The sequence below is a fragment of the Manis pentadactyla genome, chromosome 10 (genome assembly GCF_030020395.1).
Source record: "Manis pentadactyla isolate mManPen7 chromosome 10, mManPen7.hap1, whole genome shotgun sequence".
Classification (NCBI taxonomy): Eukaryota; Metazoa; Chordata; class Mammalia; order Pholidota; family Manidae; genus Manis; species Manis pentadactyla.
In genome coordinates, this window is record NC_080028.1 from 82,605,633 (window position 1) to 82,620,865 (window position 15,233).

General features: G+C 49.3%; 1 protein-coding gene across 5 annotated transcripts; it reads right to left on the reverse strand.

The window, feature by feature from the left end:
* Positions 1-7,753: 7,753 nt before the first annotated feature.
* CD19 (CD19 molecule) lies at positions 7,754-14,025 on the reverse strand. 5 transcript variants are annotated; one of them, XR_008992160.1, is made up of 16 exons: positions 13,644-14,025; positions 13,332-13,507; positions 12,861-13,091; positions 12,350-12,520; positions 11,927-12,220; positions 10,879-10,989; positions 10,545-10,593; positions 10,145-10,233; positions 9,648-9,761; positions 9,421-9,525; positions 9,272-9,340; positions 9,109-9,168; positions 8,952-9,008; positions 8,278-8,459; positions 8,079-8,180; positions 7,754-7,923 (listed from the first exon to the last, which is right to left on the reverse strand). XR_008992160.1 is itself a non-coding variant. In XM_036919606.2 (16 exons), exons 2-15 carry the CDS (start codon positions 13,444-13,446, stop codon positions 8,089-8,091), a joined length of 1,644 nt encoding a protein of 547 aa, XP_036775501.1. In that variant the 5' UTR covers positions 13,447-13,507; positions 13,644-14,014; the 3' UTR covers positions 7,754-7,923; positions 8,079-8,088. The 5 variants fall into 5 exon arrangements, 4 of the variants coding, with proteins under 4 accessions (XP_036775501.1, XP_036775500.1, XP_036775497.1 ...); XM_036919606.2 differs by having other exon boundaries at positions 8,278-8,370; positions 9,109-9,165; positions 10,879-10,986; positions 13,644-14,014; XM_036919605.2 differs by having other exon boundaries at positions 8,278-8,370; positions 9,109-9,165; positions 13,644-14,014.
* Positions 14,026-15,233: the final 1,208 nt, after the last annotated feature.

A 15,233-nucleotide genomic window follows, 5' to 3' on the forward strand; every position in this document is an offset into this window, starting at 1 on the left:
GTGTAGTTTATTTCTAGTTTCATACCTTTGTGGTCTGAGAAGCTGGTTGATACAATTTCAATTTTTTTGAATTTACTGTGGCTCTTTTTGTGGCTTAGTATACAGTCTATTCTTGACAATGTTCCAAGTGCACTTGAGAAGAATGTATACCCTGTTGCTTTTGGATGGAGTGTTCTGTAGATGTACATTAGGTACATCTGTTCTAATATGTTGTTCAGTGCCTCTGTATTCTTACTTATTTTCTGTCTGGTTGATCTGTCCTTTGGAGTGAGTGGTATGTTGAAGTCTCCTAAAATGAATGTGTTGCAATCTAATCTACTTTTAAATCCCTCCATTGTATGTTTTATTTCAGATACTGTATTCTTCATCTCTTAGTGGCTCTTTTTCATGTTTTCTATATCTTTCTTGAAGTCCTCCCTGAGATCTTGAATACTTTTCTGCAAATCTGTGGGCATTATTACTTTTATTTTGAAATCTTTATCAAGAAAATTGGTGATGTTTTATTTATCCCTCTTTCTGCAGTTCTGTCTTGTAATTTTGTTTGGATCAAATTCCTCTGCCTGCTCATTTTATCAGGGATTCTGTGTTCCTTCCTTTGTATTAGATGTCTCTTCTATGCTTTCTGGTCTAAAGAGTAACAGCTTCATGAAGAATGTGTGCTATGGTGCCCAGAAGCTCTAGGTTTCTGTGCTCTTTAGTGCCTGGTTCTATTTTGCAGGGACCCTAGTTGGTGGTGTGCTGTGGGTGGGGCGCCTTTCTGTCTGTCTTCTGTAGTGGTCCAAGTCAGGGTCGGAAGTTTGCTTGAGCAGCTGCCTTTGTGATCAGCTCAGGAATTTCTGTTGAGTTTGCTGTGGGCAGAGAAGCCCTGTTCCTGGCCTGCATCAATGGTGGGGCTGCAAGGTTAATGTGGTGGGCAGACCAATGTGCCCCAATTGGACATACCAAACTGGGTTTGGACACCCACAGGGAGGAAGGAGCTCTTGTGACTGGCTCATCCAGGCACCCCTGTAGTTGGGCTGAAATGGAGCCAAGCAAGCTGGGAGAGTCTCCCTCTACCTGCCAGGCAGCAAAGTCTGATGCTGCTACTGGGCCAAGTGTGTTGTTTCCAGGAAGCATGCAGGGAGGTGGCTTGTGGCTGCATTGCCAGCAAGGGGGTGGGACATCTGGAGCTCCCAAGAGTTCCCAATCTGTTGGGCTAAGGAAGGGCTAGGGAGGTGTCCTCCACCTGCCCTTTCTTCTGAGGAAAGAGTTCCATCCAACCATCCTCACGTCTGGTACCCCTCCTACTGCTGGCAAGTCTTTCAAACTGCCATCTCTTATTTGGGTCTCAGGACTGGTGGAACATGCCTGCCCTCCACACTGGCTCAGCCTCCCAGAATGTTCTACCTTCCCCTGGTGTCCAGCCCCAATAATCACCAGAACCTAATGTAATATGGCCTCATGCTCCTGGAGCAGATCTCCAGGGCTAGGTGTGCTGCACTCCTGGGCTCTTACCTCCTCCCTGCTGTTCCTCTTTCTCCTGTCTGTTCACTGGTATGGGGGGAGGGCTTGGGTCCTGCTTGAAAATATGCCTCACCTTTTTCTGTGTAGTCCTCTCTTCTTCCTCAGATGTAGGAAGTCTGTTCTGAAGTCTTCAGGTTATTTTCAGGTTTAGTTCTCTGCATTTTCTTCTTTTATATGTTTTTGGGAGGATATTTCATCTTGTCTTCCTATTCCACCAACTTTATTCCTTCCTATTCCACCAATCTCTCCATAAATCTTTTTAATAGTCACATAAGCCTCATGCCAGTCTCATAACTCCAGGAACTCCAGGAACTGGGTCATCTTTTTGAAATGCAGGCATCATGGGAGATAGCTTCCTATTTCCAAGTTCCTGGGGGAGAATAATAGCCTAACTTCAGTGGAGGCCTTGTTGCAATATATGAAGACAAGAGAAGTTTGTTTCTCCCCTGGACAAAAGCCAATTACCATGATAAAGTTAGGATAAACCATGTGTTACTAAAGGTGTTGTCTTCTTACTTGAGATCTAGTTACTGTTTATCTTGAAAGATATGAGTTTTGAAATATTTTATTGAAAATAGGATAATTTGGCTTTACAAAAGAGTGAGATTTTTTCCTGCCTTTGCACCCTCTTAGTGGATTGTTTGTGTAAAACTGAATAAAAGAAATCTCATTTAAAATGGAATTGGGAGGCCAGAAGGGGGCCTCTCATACCCTAACACTCCTTGTAGCCCTTTGCACACCCAACAGGAAAAGGCATTCTTTGCATTCCTAGCAGGAAGAAGCCTACTTTACTATCCCAGCAGGAGAAAGGAAGATTTCTCTTTGCCCAGTGCAATGGGTGTTCTTAAGTCCTTTCAGGTTCCCAGACCCAATTCCATAGTGTGTGGAGGGCAGGGGGTGGGGGGGGTCTTCACACACACACAATACCGAACAATTCTCTAACACCAGAAGGGTGTCCAAGAATCCAACTCAATTCTGATGCTGTCTGCCCAGAGACAGCACCAGATTTCCCAGGTTAAGGGCTCCATCGTGCAAGACTGCCCTCGACTCTCCACTCCAGACACTGGTCACAAGCCCCAGGCTGTTCTGTGCTTCTGACCTATGCTTCTGACCTACCAGCTACAGATTGGAGGTTCCCACTACCTCCCCCTTAGATTCGGTTAATTTGCTGGAGAGGCTCACAGAACTCAGGAAAACACTAGTTTACCAGTTCAATAAAGGATACAGTAAAGGATACAATTTAACAGCCAGGTTAAGAGATATATTGGGCAAGGTCCCAAATAAAGGAGCTTGTATCCTCATAGAGCTTGGGGCCTGGCTTGGTTGCATGTGGAGGCATTCTGGTTCCACAAGCACAGAAGTTCTCTCTGACATAGAAGCAGGATCCAAGAGAGCAGATCATGATAAGCTCTTCTTAGGGATTTTTGTGAGGGTTTTATTGCATGGTCATGATTGACTAAATTATTGGCCATTGGCTGATTCAGCCTCCAGCCCCTGCCCTTGGGCAGGGGTCCAAATATCTCTCATTAACATGACAAGACACCCATTTCACCTTTAAGAACTGCAGTGTTTTCACGAACTGTGGACGAAGACCAAACATACCTGAGAAATATATAGTTGGTCATCTGAATGACCAACTATGTATTTCTTATGACTCATTATATCACACCCAAGAATAGGCTAGCCAATGAGAGTGCCACAACTCAGCCAATGAAAAGCCACTACACTTTTGGCTCCCAGTTTATCCAATGGACTTCTTTGTTTAGAACAGCCTCTCCCAACTGCCCCCATTCCTCTACATAGGAGTATTATTCTCATTTGTTGTCCATATTTGCCTAAGGTTTTGCTATAGCTTGCATGTCCTGAACTGCAATTCTCTGCTATTCCTGAATAAACCAATTTTTGGTACTAAAAAACTGACAGTTTTATTTTTAAGTCTAACATTACTTGGTGTCAGAAGTGGGATACAAGGACACCATCTCACACACACACACACACACACACACACCTTCTCCTCCAACAAATCCAAGGCTGGTGAGCAAACAAGTGCTGATGCACACAGAGTCAATTGAGCTCACTGCTTTCTTGCCAACTCTAGACAATGAGGGTAAGTTTTCTCCTGGATTTGAGCTCTGCTCTCATTGTGTTTTGAGTTCTCCAGGCTTTATTCAAGATCTGTTTGAAGACTTTGCCCTTTCTGAGAGTACTCATTTGACCTTTGGTCCATATCCTTTTTTGCACCGGACTGTTCCTGTTGGAACTGTGCCTATTGGAACTCAGCTAGCCTTTGGTCCTACTACTGTTTGGAACTGGGCTGGTCCTACTAGACCTATCATGGCCTTTGGTCTGATTCCTTTTAGAAGGGGGTGCATTCCTGTTGAAACTGTACTGTTTAGGAATTCTTTATTTTTCTCTAAGAAATTGGATCTCTGTCATCAGAATTTCTTGAGGGTGCCCCCCTTCTGGGACCCCAGCTAGTTCTATATTTAAAAATTGTACTACCTCCTGATGTGCATTTGTATCTAAATGGACTGACTTAGCTAAAAGTAATTCAGAACTTCAGTGACCATTATTGGGAAATTTTGATCTCCCTAAACTTGTTTTACTCAAAATTAAATTATAAAGCCACACTCTAAAACAAACAAGCAAAAAACCTGAATGGGAAGCCAAATCCTGGAGTTTGGCCAAACTGTCAAATAAAATAACTGATATTTTTATTTTTTAGGCTAACCCTTGTGATGTGAATCACATTCTGGTTTAATACTCATTCAGTAATAAAACTGCTTGTCTCTACTCCCTCTGAGGAGAGAGTTCCTGGATTGGGAGAAGATCTTCCCTTTCATTTTATCTCCCCAATACATTCACCAACATCACACACCTTATCCTCCACACATCTACCTTACTCACAGCACCTGCACAACATGTACCTAACGCAGCACAGACCCTTCACACACCTCCCACATCACCTCCAGCTGCATGGCCCCTTATCCTACACACCGTATCTCCCAACCTACACCTTCCACACAATACCCACACTGCATACACCCAATACCACCTGCCTCTCACACATCATGTTCACAAAACTTGCACTTCACACATTCATCCAGTAGAGTCTTTGCCACCACTCACATCCCATTCCACTCCCCTCATCCACTAAACTGACATCCCCACACATACAATCCAACTCCATCAGCCCTCACCTGAAATCCTCCCTGCAGACTCAACCCAGGCCAAGACTGGAGGCGCACAACGCCAGCAGGTGGCACTGTTTATCTTCAGGATCCTAGGCTCAGGCAAAGAGGATTCCATGAAACTTCCAGCTCTCGGAAACCTTCAGCTACTCCTTGTACTCAGGCTGGAAGCAGAGTAATTGCACCAAAAGCTCTTCTGCCAGCCTTGGGACCTACGTGGAGGCCACTAGGGAAGCAGGGGGCAGCCTTGAGGGCCTGAAACTTGCCTCAAGCCTCCTCCTCTCTAAACCTTGCTCAAGAGCTCTAAGTGGTCTGCCAAAAAATCCGGTCATGGGTGGCAAGTTGAGAAGCTTTGGAGTGTGGCTTCCTCCTGGGCAGTGACCTTCCTCCTGGGGCAGAAGCCCTAATCCAGATGGTCTTGGTGCACTCTAGCTCCTGGCACACAGTAGGGCCTTCATAAATGCCAAACAATAATAGTGACTTATATTTGAGTGCTTACTACGACACCATGTGCTTTACACCTCGTTTAAGACTCCCTAAAGTAACTATGATTACTATCCCATCTTACCAGGAAGCTGAAGCCCAGAGAGCTTGAGTCACACAGCTAGAAGGGTGTGAGCTGGCATTCAAACCCAGCTCATCTGATTCCAGAGCACTGGGCTGGAGTTACACACCTCTGTTCCTCAACTTCCTGAGACATCCCTCGATGGCAGAGCCCACAGGAGTGGCTCCAGCCTCTGCCCCATAAATTCCAGGACTTTTCCACAGCCCTTCATTCACTGCTCCTTCCCCTCCCATTTCCTGAGCTCCTGATCTTTGCCATCGCCTGACTGGGCATCAGGGCACAGAGAAGACCCAGACATGGATTTGCTCTCCAGAAAGCAGTATGTTTTCACCAGGAGTCACATGCTCAAATGCTTCAGCACAGGCAGGAAACATGAATGAATAAAGCAAGCTGGGTGAAAGGTAATAGGAAATGGCTGGGATTATGGCAATATGGAGAGCTTATTTAGCTGAAGGATAATGTGTGGATGTGAATGCTGAGCTAGATCTGGGATTTTAACTTTAATCTAATTTAATTTTTAATTTTTTGCCCACAGGGACTCTGCCCAAGATGGAAGCCCAAGGAAATGCTGGAGGTTCATATCCCACCTCCCACATACAAAAAGACACTATGCAAAATATAACAAGAAGTTACTGCTTGCTTTTTTTTTTTTTTTTTTTTAATAGATACCTGAGCTCAAAAGCAACACAGAATCTTCCTGGTGCTAGAAATGAAGAAAGAAATCAAAGCCATGACGGTGGGCTGAAGTCAAGCAGCCCTGTGATCCTTAGGATTGGAGTTTTAGCATCCACAGAGGGCAAGGCCGAAATCCCAGGAATGGCAGAGAGCTGAAATGGAGCACTATGCATAAAGCCAGAAGCTGAGAGAGGGCTGTCTCTTCTGGGCACAGGCCATCCACAGGTCCTGGGTAGCAAGCCACTCAACAGGCAGTGATGGAAAAAGTCGCCAAGGAAGTGAGAATCCCAAGGGTCACCAAAGTATATGGGCTTGGATTCAGGCTGAACCTCTGTTACAAACACCTGCTCTGAGAAACTCATGAATAAAATGGTCAGAAACCTGTGTAATCTGTAAGACTGTGGCAGAAACCAGAGCAAACTGGCCCCAGGGGGTGTCACTAGGGTCCAGGGAACTCATGGGACTTTTGCAGACAGAGAAACCCAAAGAAGCCACAGAAACCTTCCACAGTGACACCATCAGGGGAGAACTCACCCCATTGTTCAGGTCATAATAACCACACCATGCCTCCTTCTTTAATGCTGTTTAATAATTGGGGAAACTGAGGGTTGCCTAAGGTCAGTAGCAATTGAAGTATTTCTGTGCCTCAGTCTTTTCAGCTATAAAATGAAAATAATTTTAGCATACCTTCCTTGTAGGAAAGGTTGCAAAAATAAAATAGGAAAGTACCTGTTAAGTACTCTGTTAATACAGATAGAGTTAAAGGTTCAGAGATAATGAATAGAGTCTCTAAAGCAAAAACAAGACATTATGAAGAAAGAACGGTGCATTAAGGAAAGGAATTCTAGAAATAAAATTGTAGATGTTGAAGAGGTCCAGTCAGTCTTACAGTGAGCACTGAAACTTCTGGAGCAGGAGAGGGACTGGGTTTCAGATGCTGGTCCTGGGATTCAGAAGAGCACTGGCACTCGTAAGACTGGTGGCAGGGAGACCAGGCAGAAGGCATCAGGAATATCAGTGACTGATTGCACCTTGGTCTCAGACAAGAATTTTGGTGTGGTGGAGTCTGCTGGATAATGGTTTCTGGGTCTGGAGACTTCTGGCTCTGAAAGTCTTTGTATCATGGTTTTTTCAGAAGCAAACAGTTTATTAGGTAGTAGGCACAGTGGCTAGAACTGCAGATTTCTGGATTCACATCTGTGAAGTGCCAGCTGTGTGACCTTAGACATGTTACCTGGCCTCTCTGACACTCAGTGTCCTGTTTACAAAATTGTACCTAGGAAGGGAGAGTGTCTACATTGAGTCTAGACTCTAGAATTACACTGCCAGAGCTCAGGTCCTGACCCCAGCACTTACAAACTAGGCAAGCCTTGGGCATGTTATTTAGCTTCTCTGCCTCAGTCTTCTCATCTATGAAATACAGTTGTTTGTGAAGATAAAACGGGCTAATATTCATAAATATACATATATACAATATACAGATAAAATACATAAAATACTTTGATATAATCCTGGCATATAAGTGCTCAATCACCTTGTGAGGTTACTTTAAGAATTAAATGAGGTAACTGATGTGAGAGCATAGAAGATGCTCACTCAGTAGCAGCGATGACTCAATTCCAGGGTTGCTTCCTCCTCACTGGGCACCCAGCACCCAGTTGGCGAGTGAACAATGACCAGCAAGTGAGGGAAATGGGTGTAGGCCAAGCCACAGGAGGGAAGAGGCCCTGTTGTACCCAGGGTGCTGGATTCGAGAGGGGATGGGGGTGCACCCATCACCTTCCCTGACCCTCCCACACAAGGGCACTAGTCACAGGACTGGAAGAGCTCATGAGTTTATTTGGCGATCACAAAGGGGGCCAGAGTTTCACTTCTGTACACACACACGCACACAAATCCTGTGCAACATCACTTCAGAGGTGGACACCGTCTGCTGGGGGCCCCAGATTTCAGAGTTGGGTGTGGATCTCGGGCCTGAGGGGGCCCAGGCTATGTAGAAGAAATGGTGATGGGGAGGGGTCTGGGAGCCCACCGCCTGAGCACCAGGCCTTGGGGACCCTTTTCCCTCTCCCACAGGAGAGCCACTGCCATCCCTACTCATCTCCCTCTTCCCCTCCTTCCTTAGAGGGCAGTTCCCAGCTTACCTGAAGGGAATCACCTAGGGCTCCAGGTCTCCATGTGGCCCCCTCCTCCCCATGCTGGTTCTGGCCCATCAGGATTATCCATGTTCTCATAAGAGTCTGCATCTGGTTAGGACAAGGAAGGAGTAAGATATAAGTATCACTGGAAGGAGGCTGGGAGGGGGTCAGCCTCAGAGAACAACAGAGCAGTAGAAACACGCACCTTCTTCGTGACTGGGACCAGGCTGGCCCCGAAGGGAGCGGAGCTGGGGGGCTGCATACAGGATCCCTCTCATATCCTCATAGGACTGGGACCCTGCTTGGGCAGGGGATGGAAAGTTGGAGGCCTGGGAGCCATGCTGGGGGCTTGGAGAAGGAAAGTGCAGCCTAAGATACACAGGGAGTCTGAGGGGCAGAGAAAGGTGGAAGGGTTGACTCATGTTGTCCTCGGAAGGAGCAATGAGGGTCAGCATCAGGTTCAGGGCCTGTGTTAGTTGTAGGGTCCAGGTAGGTGTGGGTTACATTATGATCATGTTAGAGAAAGGGTCAAGAACAGAACTAGAACAAATCAAAGTCAGAGTCATAAGGAAATTGTAGAGGAGAGAGCTGGGGTCAAAGCTGAGTTCAGCACTGGGGCTGGGGTGAGGTGGAGGTCAAAGTCCAGGCTGGAATTGGACTGGGATCAGGGTTGATGTTCACAGTCAGGGATGGAGTAAATACTGGAGTTGTGATTGGGGTTGGTGTCTGTGTTGAAGTTAGGAGTTAGGAGTTAAATTAAAGATCAGGTTTGTGCTTGGGCTTGGGGTCAGAACCAAGGTCAAGGTTGGGCCTGGAGTCAGGGCTGAGGCCAAGTCAACCCAATCTGGGCAAAGCAAGCAGGTCTCAAGCACTTCTCACCAAGGGAGGTTGCTTCCCTGCTGGGGTCCCAGGCTGATCCCTGAGGGCTCAGGAAGTCTAAAGAAGGAAGAAGGAAGTCACTATTCTTCCTGGCCTCCAGGTCACATGCACCCCCCACCCCCCACCCCCACGGGAATGTGACCATCCTCACACACACCTCTTGTCCTGGTGACTGGCTGGGCCAGCTCTTCATCCTCATTCTCATAAGACTCAGCTGCTGCAGAAAAAGAGAACTCCAGAGACCGCTCCAGCCTCCACGGGGCTCCATAGCCCCGTGTGTTCTCCCAAGTCTCTGAGGCCCCACAATGACCCCAAATTACCGTTGGAGAAGGAGTCTTCATCCTCAGGACCCAAGGCTTCATCCTCAGGGTTCTCATAGCCACTGCCATCTGGGGTAGAAGGAGGAGGGTCCGGCGAGGGCCCACAGCCCCTGAGAAGGTAGGGGAACCATGGGGGAGTATAGCCTTACCCAGAGACAATTGGTCCTGTCCAAGTTTGGAGTCGTTCTCGTAGAATTCAGAGCCCTCCTCACTGTCTGGCTCCTCATAGGCCTCCCCTTCATCTTCTTCTGGGCCTGAATTTTGGAGATGGGAGTGGGAACTGAGTCACAGACCCCTCCTCCAGTCCCCAGTCCTCTCTTCCTGCCACAAACAGCTTCAACACACCCCCAAGTGAGTAACGACCCCGGCCAATCACCTGCTGCCGTTGGGCTCCGGGACCCCTCCGCTCTGGCCTCCGGGACGTTGCTGCGCGGGTTTCCGTAGGACGGGACAGCTGCCCCCAGGCCAGCAGCCCACCGCAGGGCGCGTCCTGGCGAGAGGAGCGTTGTAGGGGATGGGTGTGAAGAGATGGGAGCGGTCAGGGCTAAGGGTCTGTGCGGTGGCACCAGAGGAGAAGCTGCTGCAGGCTCTGTGTGAGGCCAACTGGTCTGGGAACCTGGCCCAAACCCAAAGGGGCGGGATCTAAATCTAGGGGCGTGGCCTCAAATCGGGCTAGGTTCTGCTCTTGCAACCGACTTCAGGTTCCGAGTCTGGGGGAGGGGCTATGAGCCCTTGGAAGCGGGCTCAAGTCTGGGCTGGCTCTTTCCTGAAGGCGGAGCTCCGGACTCGGGAACATCTGGCGTTCAGGGGATTGGAGAGGTAAAATGAATGGGGCTCTAGCGGTGGGTCAGAGACCTAGCCGGTGTATCCTACCCGTGCCAGCGGTGGGCGTGGAAAGGGAGAGCACGTTGCCGTACTGGTTCTGGGCGCCGCTTCCCGGGGCAGGTGTCACTTTGAAGAACCTGGCAGAGGAAGGGGAGTTGCACTGTGAGGAAAGGCCTGGAGGGGACTGGGAGACACATTCAACCAGGCCCTCAGAGGTTAAAATGTCACTTGTAATTAGCTCCTCTGTTCTGACACAGCCTACAGAGGAGTCTGGGGTCACTCCAAGGAGGTCTTCAAGGAGGAGATAGCTTTAGAGCTGGCCTCTGAAGGTTGGGCAGTGTTTCAACCGTGCAGATGGAGAAATACACCCTGAGCAGAGGAAACAGTAAGTGCAAAGCACAAAGTGAAAACGCAGGAGTGGAAGACTGGGAGGCATCCGCGTCATTACCTTCTGGTGGGATCAACCATTCGCTTTCTTTTCCTCCTCAGGATCAAGGCTGGTGGGAGTTAAGGGGAGTGGTCAGAGGAGGGCCTGTCTGGCAGAGTGAAGATCTGGGGGAGCTGGGGTGGTCATGTGGGTCAATGGAGGAGATAGGATTCATTCCAAATTCCTAGGGACCTAGGAAGTTCGGAGAGGGCTTACAGGAGGAGTGGGGGCAGCATTCTGAGTTTTGTGGGGGAAGTATGGGAGGAGAGAAAGGGGGTTGTCAGTCTGGCCATTGTGGGCTCTCCTGAGGAAGATAGGGTAGGATTAGAGCAGACCAGTGGGGGCCATGACTCACCTCTTCGAAGATGAAGAAAGCCCACCACGGAACTCAGGCAGAAGATCAGATAAACTAAAGGCACAACAGGGACTTTCCAGCCACCGTTCTTAAGGAGCCAATACTTTACTGCTGGGGGAAGGAGCCATGAAATGAGGACCCTGGGCTGGCATCTTGCTTCCCAGCCTCAAGACCTCAAAAAGCCCTAAGTCTGGGAGAGAGGGACAAAACACAGATCCTGCAAACCCCAGGCTACAGGGAGGGCTCTCTTCCCTCCCTCTCAGGTCAGGGACTGTGACACAGAGCCCAGTACAGGGCCTGGGGCAGCATCTATTGAACAAGCCATGAATAAGCCATACTATAGTCAGGGGCAAAGTTAGGATTAAGCATGATGATCAGCTTCCTGCTGCAGTTAAGGATAGCCATGTTCAAAGTAAAGGGTGAGTCAAGTTCACAAGTTTAGGGGTGGGATGCAGCAATGTGCCAAGGTCAAATTCAGAATGAGTCGAGGTTGGAGTGAAAGTTGACTGAATGGGCAGAACATTGTGACCAATCTGATGGATCAGTGAAGAAAAGAACGGCTGCCCAGGTTCCTGGCTTGGGCACATGGGCAGGTCAAAGTGTCATTTACACGGGGCCACCCAGAAGAGCATACTTCGGGAAGATGTGGAGTTTGATTTGGTATATATTGAGCCTATGACTGGGTGTGGGGAGAATAGAATCTGGAATCAATTCACCAAGGCATGGGGGCCCAAGGAGCCATGGGAAGAAAGGAGGTCAAACAGGAAAAGTGTGTAGACAAGGAGAGGGTGTAGACCGGGTCAGAAGAGGGCTCAAGGGTTCCAACAGTGAGGGTGGGGAAGGGAGAAATACTCTATCAGAGCTGATGGGAAGGCACAAAAGACTCAGAAAAGTAGAGTGTTGGAAGCAAGGGGAAAAAGAGGTGGAGTCAGTGTTCAGTGTAGAGGGTGGGGTTTGGGATGGACTGGTAGTAGCCCTCAGGTAGGGTGCCTTCCAGTTTTTTCCCAGTAGCCCCACACAGATGCCCCACAATTAGGAGAAGCTCTACCTGACTGGGCAGTGACCTTCAGCCGCATCTTGATGGTTGTGTTGCCATGGTAACAATGATAGGTTCCAGCATCATGAGCTGTGGCCTGGGGCAGCAACAGAACAGCCCCTCCCCTGAGGGTGCCCAGGACCCACATCTCTCTGACTGGGGCATCCTCCCTCAGGTTTAGGCCCAGCAATGAGATGTTAGACCTCTTGGGGTGCACATGGGTCCAGGAGATGGGGCCTCTGGCCACGGAGGCAGGGGGTACCGTACAGGGCAGCCAGAGTGTAGAGCCAGGGGCCACGGTGAGGTCTGGGACAGGAAGAGCCAAGGCTAGGAAAGCGAAATCCTTGGAGTCTCCTCCCCCCAAACCCTCCAATTCCCATCACCATCCCCTATCCCTCAGCCTCCCCACTTCTGGGTATCTTCCCAGCGCCTTACCTTCCTTGTGGCCCCTAGGTGGAGGACATGCAGGGTCTGTCTCCCAGATCTCAGGATGGTCTCTGCCCCACACATACAGCTGAGAGCTTAGGGGCCGACCAGAAGAGGGCCTGTTTCCCAGGCCACAGTCTGGCTCACCTAGGTCTGAAGCATTCCACCGGAACAGCTCCCCTGTAAAGAGACCCAGAACCAGTTACAGAGACATCCAGGAGAGGCAGAGAGATACAGAGACCCAGAAAGGCAGAGATAGAGGCAAAGATACAGAAAGAAGCAGAGAAACGGCAACTCCGACCCAGAGAGAAGAAAGGGTAAGACAGAGAGACATGCAACAGCTCAGTGTTGAAGTCACAAAGCCACAGAACTTTTTAGGACCCACCTAAAACTGGTTCCCTGCTTTTCCCTCAGACCTGCAGCCCATCCCCCCAGACCCAGATTAGCTGCTGGACCTCTTCAATCCATGGTGGGCCTCCCTCTTCTCATCCAGCCCTCCTTGTCCCAGCCTGGACCTCACCACTGCCCTCCACGCTGACTGTCCAGCCAGACTGCCAGGCCTGCTCAGAAGGGGGCCCCAGCTCGCACAGGTAGAAGCCCCCCATCTGGTCAGTGACATTCAAGATGAGCAGCTGGATGCCCAGGTCTGGTAGCTCTCGGTCCAGCTTTGTGAAGGCTTCCAACTTGTTCTGAGACAAGGCCAGCACTTCACGGGTAACATTGGGGCACAGCAGCACTGCAGCGTCACCTTCTGAGGATGGGGTGGAGATCGAGAAGAGCCCCTAGCCCCCTTAATTCGTCACACTGGGTTATAAACCCAGTGACCCCACCAGCAGGGAGTAGATGAGCCCTCAGAGTCCTTCCAACCCCTCCCTTATTTTACAAATAAGAAAATGGAGGCTCAGAGAGGATATGTTACTTGGCCACGGGCACCCAGCCAGCACCCAGGTTTCCAGCCCCAATTCTTTCCATCTGTGCCCTTTGGACATACCTTTAACCTTCACCAGCAGCGGTTTCTGGGGCCTGACCCCCACAGGGGTAAGGAAGAGGAGGAAGAAGAAGAGGAGAGGAGGTGGCATGGTGGCCAGATTCCCTGGGGCACCCATCTTCGCCGCGCGGGGGATGCTGGGGCAGGCGGGGGCCTGGTGGGCACTGAACCATGGGCGTCTGCGGGGGCGGGTGGGCAGTCCCCCCGGGGAGGAAGGGGTGGTCACACCTCAGGCCCCTTCTCCATGTACCCTTTCAGACCCACAAAACTCATCTCCTCCTTGCTATGCTGTTTTATTTTCATCCCAGTACTTACCACCATGTGAAATGATCTTATTTGTGAGTCTCCTTGTTCACCTCCTGTTTCTTCCCACTAGAACATAAGCCCCGTGAGGCGGACTTTGGCTTGTTCACCACTCTATGCATGGTGCCCTGAACAGTGCTTGACACATCGTAGGCACCCAATAAATATTTGCTGAGTGAGTGGCTCCAGTCTTAGGGGCCCCCTCCTTCCCCAAGCTTTCCTCTCCCTTCCCCTCCCCTCCCCTCCCCTCCCCTCCCTTCCCCTCTTCTCTTCTCTCTTCCTCTTTCCAGCCCCAATGTGTGTGTCTTTCACTGCTGCAGTCACTCAGGGAAAAGGTCCAGGGACCCAGGAGACCTGTTTTCTCAGTTGCCCGTTCCCAGGACTGTGTCACTGGGCTGTGGCTTCCTGTTTGCCTTGGGCAAACCCCAGGGGACCCTCCAGCTGGCAGGGCCCCCACTTCCCTTTGGTCAGGGTGGGTGACTGGGAGGGGAGATGAGTGGGGGATTGGAGAATGGACAGGAGGAGGTGTCAGGACCCCATTTGCCTTTCATTTAACAAAATCTCTCTAGTTCACCTCATTAGCATCCCAGCTGCCTCCCACAGTCTCTTTGCTAGAGCAATCGGTCCCCTGCTTAGCACATTTCGGTGGCTTTTCCTCTACCTAAAATAAACACTCCCAACCATGGCCTCCAAAGGACTGAGTGAGGCTGCCCCTTACCTATGTTTCCCACCTCAATCCTCTACCACTCTGCCCCTCATGCGGGGCCTTTGCTCTTGCTGCTCTTCTTCCTGGATCTCTATTCGGCTTTTCGCTCCACTGGCTCCTTTTCATATTCAGTTCTCAGTTCCCATGTTAATTCTCTAGAGAGGCCTTCCCTGACCTGTAGCCCCCACCCCCCACCCTCCACCCAGGTACTTTTGATCTCACACCCATTTTATTTCCTTCCCAGCATTTGCCCCAATCCCCCAAAATGCTTATGTTAGTCTTCTCATCATCTGCCTCCTGCTGCAGAATGTTCACTCTGTGACTGCAGGGATCTTTACTGTCTTGTTCACTGGCATCTATTAGGTGCTCAATAAGTACTTGCTGTATGAAATGTGAAAACTAATAAAGGGAAACATCACTAAAAGGGAGCCAGGAAGCCAGAAAGGGGAGTTCTCATTTGTACCATGCCATGTCAATTATAGGAAGAATGGGGGAGAGATGTACATTTCATCTTCTGCAAGAAATTGACTACCCCAACAACTCAGCCATTGAGAAATCTGAACTCTTTTCTCCAAGGAATTTTTGTTCAAAACAACCCGTCCCAACTATCACCTTCTCCATAAAATCATGTTCCTCTCCTGTGTTTGTTGGATTAGTCTATGATTTTTGACATAGCTTAAATATCCTGAATGGTAATTCTCTGCTATTCCCAAATAAACCCATTTTTTTCTGGTGGAATAACTTTTATTTTTAAGGTCAACCAAAGGAAGTTAGGAAGAGTGGGCAAAACTTTCTTTTCTCTCCTCCCCTTGCACTCAAGTCACCAAGGCTAGTACATTTTCTATCCTAGCTATTTCTAGAGTCAACTTTCTCCTCTTTTCAGACTCTTCCTATAC

Excerpts from the sequence above, each read along its gene's own strand:
- CD19 (XM_036919602.2), bottom strand. The coding sequence starts at position 13,446 with ATGGGTGCCCCAGGGAATCTGGCCACCATGCCACCTCCTCTCCTCTTC. Across the intron at positions 12,521-12,860 it reads AGTCAGCGTGGAGGGCAGTG|GGGAGCTGTTCCGGTGGAAT; the intron begins GTGAGGTCCAGG and ends GTCTCTTTACAG. Across the intron at positions 10,234-10,544 it reads ATGGTTGATCCCACCAGAAG|GTTCTTCAAAGTGACACCTG; the intron begins GTAATGACGCGG and ends TTCCTCTGCCAG.